General features: G+C 37.6%; 1 protein-coding gene across 1 annotated transcript in view; it reads left to right on the top strand.

Annotated features, from left to right (window-relative positions):
* The window catches only part of UTRN (utrophin), a 341542-nt gene that overhangs the window by 226035 nt on the left and 111724 nt on the right, over positions 1–3783 (top strand). The window contains 1 exon segment of the mRNA XM_014306655.2: positions 2904–3060. Coding sequence (XP_014162130.2) covers positions 2904–3060 — 157 coding nt within the window.

The raw sequence follows: 3783 nt of genomic DNA, 5'->3' as shown, positions 1-3783 counted from the left end.
GGGGGGGGGGGGGGGGGGAGGGGAGGGTTCCTCTCAGTCTGGTCAGTTGGATGGGAGCATCTGTGTTCTTCAGGTTCATCCAGGATTCCCTTAGGAATGCTTTTGCATACCCACTGGTTGCTGCTGGTGAATATTTGTGCTCCAACTCATGCTCAGAAACAATCATCTATAACTGACCTCTATTTTGATCAGAGCAGATTCCACTTGACCTAGTAAATCCCTGAGTTTGCCACTTCATTTGTCACATGCACACCAACACCTGAAGTTTTGTTTGGAGGTTGTTTATCAGTAGAGTACCAATTCCAAAGCAAAGGCCAGAAATCCTGAGAGAGAAAACAGAAAAGCCCAAGAAACATTTCAGAACTTCTGCATAGTTTATCTTCTGTCTCTGATAATGTCTGTATGACAAATATAAACGTGATACTCAAACTTTATACTGAAATGCAAATTTAAAGCATATCTTGACTCTCTTGCTTTTGTGCAGCATTTGCTTTGAATGGGGTTTACTGAATGTGTATTTCTTTGCTCCCCAGGAGAATTGAATGCTTGTGTTTGCTCTTCAGCTGCTGCATCTTGCTTTAATTTTCAGTATTATTTTTTATAAGATTAAAAGAATAGTATTCTGGAAAAATCCAGGCTGAAGTAATGAGTTTTTCCCTGTTTATTTTTTCCCTTTTTAATGTCTTTCTTTGGGAGGTTAAGTCACTTTGTGCTTGGTGAAAAATTTTTCAAGTCCCTGCTGGTGTAGTCCATTTCCTCTCCACCCCTTACTGCTCTACCTCTGCAGGATTAACTTCACTGGACTTTGAAACCATACGCTTGCTAGTGTCATTTTTTGTATTGACATTAATTTGGCATGCACACAAGTACTTAGTGGTAAATTACAATGCATTTAATCCTGTAATATATGCAATATCGTTTACATTTATATCAGATTAGTTTTACCATTAATATTATTGTCTTGTATGTTACCAAGTGGTGAATCACCCTTAAATTGTCCTTTATCTAGTTACAGGAGTTTTTCCCCTCCTACAAAGCTCCAATTTATTTTCCATACAAGAATTCCACTAAATAATTAGAGCAGAATCTTGAAGCCTCAGAGAGTGCCAGTTTTGAGAGGTGAGAGCTGCTTATATGTGCTAGAAACAGTAATATGTCATCATGAATAGAGATTTCACTATCAAATGTACAGAAAGCTATAAATCTGAACATTTTAATTGTAGTTGCTACTAGAAATTCTCAAAGATACATCTATATTTTTTTAGCAAACAGAGTCTAATAGCAACAGTGTTAAGTTCAAATGTGGGCTGCCTTGGCTTAGATGAGAGGGCAATGTGTCTCCTCTGCCTGATAAGTAAGAAGTATAACTCTGTTTTCATTTCAAGAAAGAAGGGCAAGTTCTAAGTACCTGAAAAAATATCAGGAGAGTGGAGACAATACATTCCACTCAGAAGCTGCAGGCCTGCACACCAAGGCCAGCCCAACTTGCTTGTGCTTCAGTACACGGTGGGATGCTGACTCTGCATTTAGGCCTGACCTGCTAGCAGCTTGTTGCAATTCAGTGTTGAGATAAAGGTATCAGTGAGAGCAATAAGGGACAGTAGAAATCATAACACAAAAAACTGTAGGCAATAAAATGTCACTTCTAGCAACTACTTTAGTTTCATATTTTTTCCCAAGTAGTTACCTAAGTGCTTTCCTTCACAGGAGTGAAGGAGAATATGTTCCTCTTCCTAAAGGTACTTCATTTATCCTTTTCAGGAATATGCATTTTTTTTTCTTTGTATTTCCCTCCTCATATACTCTTACTTTACTGCTGTATTGATTCATCTATCCTAGTATTGCTGGGAGATCTCAGTGTGGCCAAACTTAAGCTTGTGTTGGATTTAACCTTGTAGCACATCATCCCTTCAATCCAAATGTTGTTGTATCAGCCCCAAACATTCACCCTAATGTCATTTGAAATGATAATACAAGCCAGGTGAAAGTGTCTAGGTGTGAGTCGCAGGGAATCAGAAAAAAAAAAAAAAAAGATAGCCAACAATGTGCAAAATAGGAAAAAGAATAGAGTTTAGTTCATTCATCCTTCAGAAGCAGGGGGGAAACTTGCAGAACTGGTGTCAGACTACACTGAAAATCATTCAGCTCTACTCGCCCATCTGTGTGAAGAAAGAAACTTTTTTTTGCTGATATAAATTAGATACATGCTGATCTTGAATGATAGCATAACAAAGAATGACTGCATAAAAGAGGGGTAGCTGGTCCCTTTTGAAGATTTCTATGCATCTTTTTAGGCACTGCAGGGAGAAGACACCAAGTCAAGGTATTTCTGAAAATTATAGAAAAAGATATTGCGGAGTTTGACCTTTTTTTGTCGATTAAAGTGAGGGACAAATTCACTGTATTAATAGTCTAACAATTCAACATTAATGAACAATGATTTATTGAGTAACCTGTGTCACTGACGGATATGTTCAGCAGCACAGGCAATTTGCTATTGATAACTACTGGTAGAACACACTGGATTTTGCTTCTGGAGAGTCAAGGTCTTGGTGTGAAAGAGTTCAGGTTTGCAGTGCTTTAGCACACAAAATGATGTTTGTGTGTTGCACAACAGTGGTGAAGTCACAAAAAAACACAGGAATTTTTTATGTTGCTTAGACATGCAGTGTTCAAGGTTTTAGATGAGTTAAAGCACCAGGGACATATTTGTCTGTGTTCCCCTGTTTCTTATTTTAATTTGCTGTGCAAAGTGTTCTGAAATAAAGATTTTTTTTAACACAAAGTTTCTTTGCAATTAAACACTTGAAACATTCTCATCTTACTGATGGAGCATTTTTTTTGTTTTCCCAAGATGGTTTTGCCATTCAGGGCTTTAAAGATGCTGTTATGCTGTTTCACAGGGCTCACTTGGAGGCCAGTGCAGAGAAATGGAACAGATTGCTGACATCCCTGGAAGAGTTAATCAAATGGCTGAATGCAAAAGATGAAGAACTGAAAAAACAAATGCCTGTGGGGGGGGATGTTCCAACCTTACAGCAGCAGTATGACCACTGCAAAGTAAGTTGCTGAAGTTTTACGGATATGCTACTGTGAATTATAGAATGAAGCCAATTTTTGTAGAAATGAGGACTGTTTCCTAGTGACTAATTTCTATAAAAAAGCTCTAGATCTCCACCCATTTTGCTTACCCTCCTTGCCCAGTAAAGCACAACTAAGATACGCTATAAAATTTCATCTAAACAATTTTTGAGACATATGTTTAGTCTAAACATTTTTCTTTACTTTTCCTTGATATTTTTGGAATTCTGATAGGTAAAGTTCTTATTTTACTCTAAAAGTTAAGGAAGGCATGCAAAAGTAAGAAGTAACCAAGAATTGTGAAAGTACAGATGAATGTAAATTCTGTAAATTCAGTAAAATTGTGAACAGTGCCTTCCTACATGTTTCTAAACTCACCAGTGATAGCAGCCCCCTACCCATGCACATATACACTGCAAAGATGACTCAAAACTATTATAGAGAACTAAAATTTTTTCTGTGCCTTGTACTGTTGTAACTATAGCATGCTGTTCTAGCTTTCTGGTTTTGCTTGTCCTGTTCTGTGTGGTACATGATAGACTGTTAATTCCTGGACAGTTCTCAACAGTAAAAAAGTCGCTTGCATCTGCATTTCTTCTTTCATGTAGCGTGTGGAGTCTATCTTGCCAACTCTGATCAGTAATCAAGTGAAGATGGTTTTGCCATTGAAAAAATTCAGTCTAGTAAAGCTGGTTCCATCTC

Source organism: Geospiza fortis, unplaced genomic scaffold (genome assembly GCF_000277835.1).
Source record: "Geospiza fortis unplaced genomic scaffold, GeoFor_1.0 scaffold162, whole genome shotgun sequence".
NCBI lineage: Eukaryota > Metazoa > Chordata > Aves > Passeriformes > Thraupidae > Geospiza > Geospiza fortis.
The sequence above is the reverse complement of the archived record's forward strand: the minus strand, read 5'-3'. Positions and strand labels throughout refer to the sequence as shown.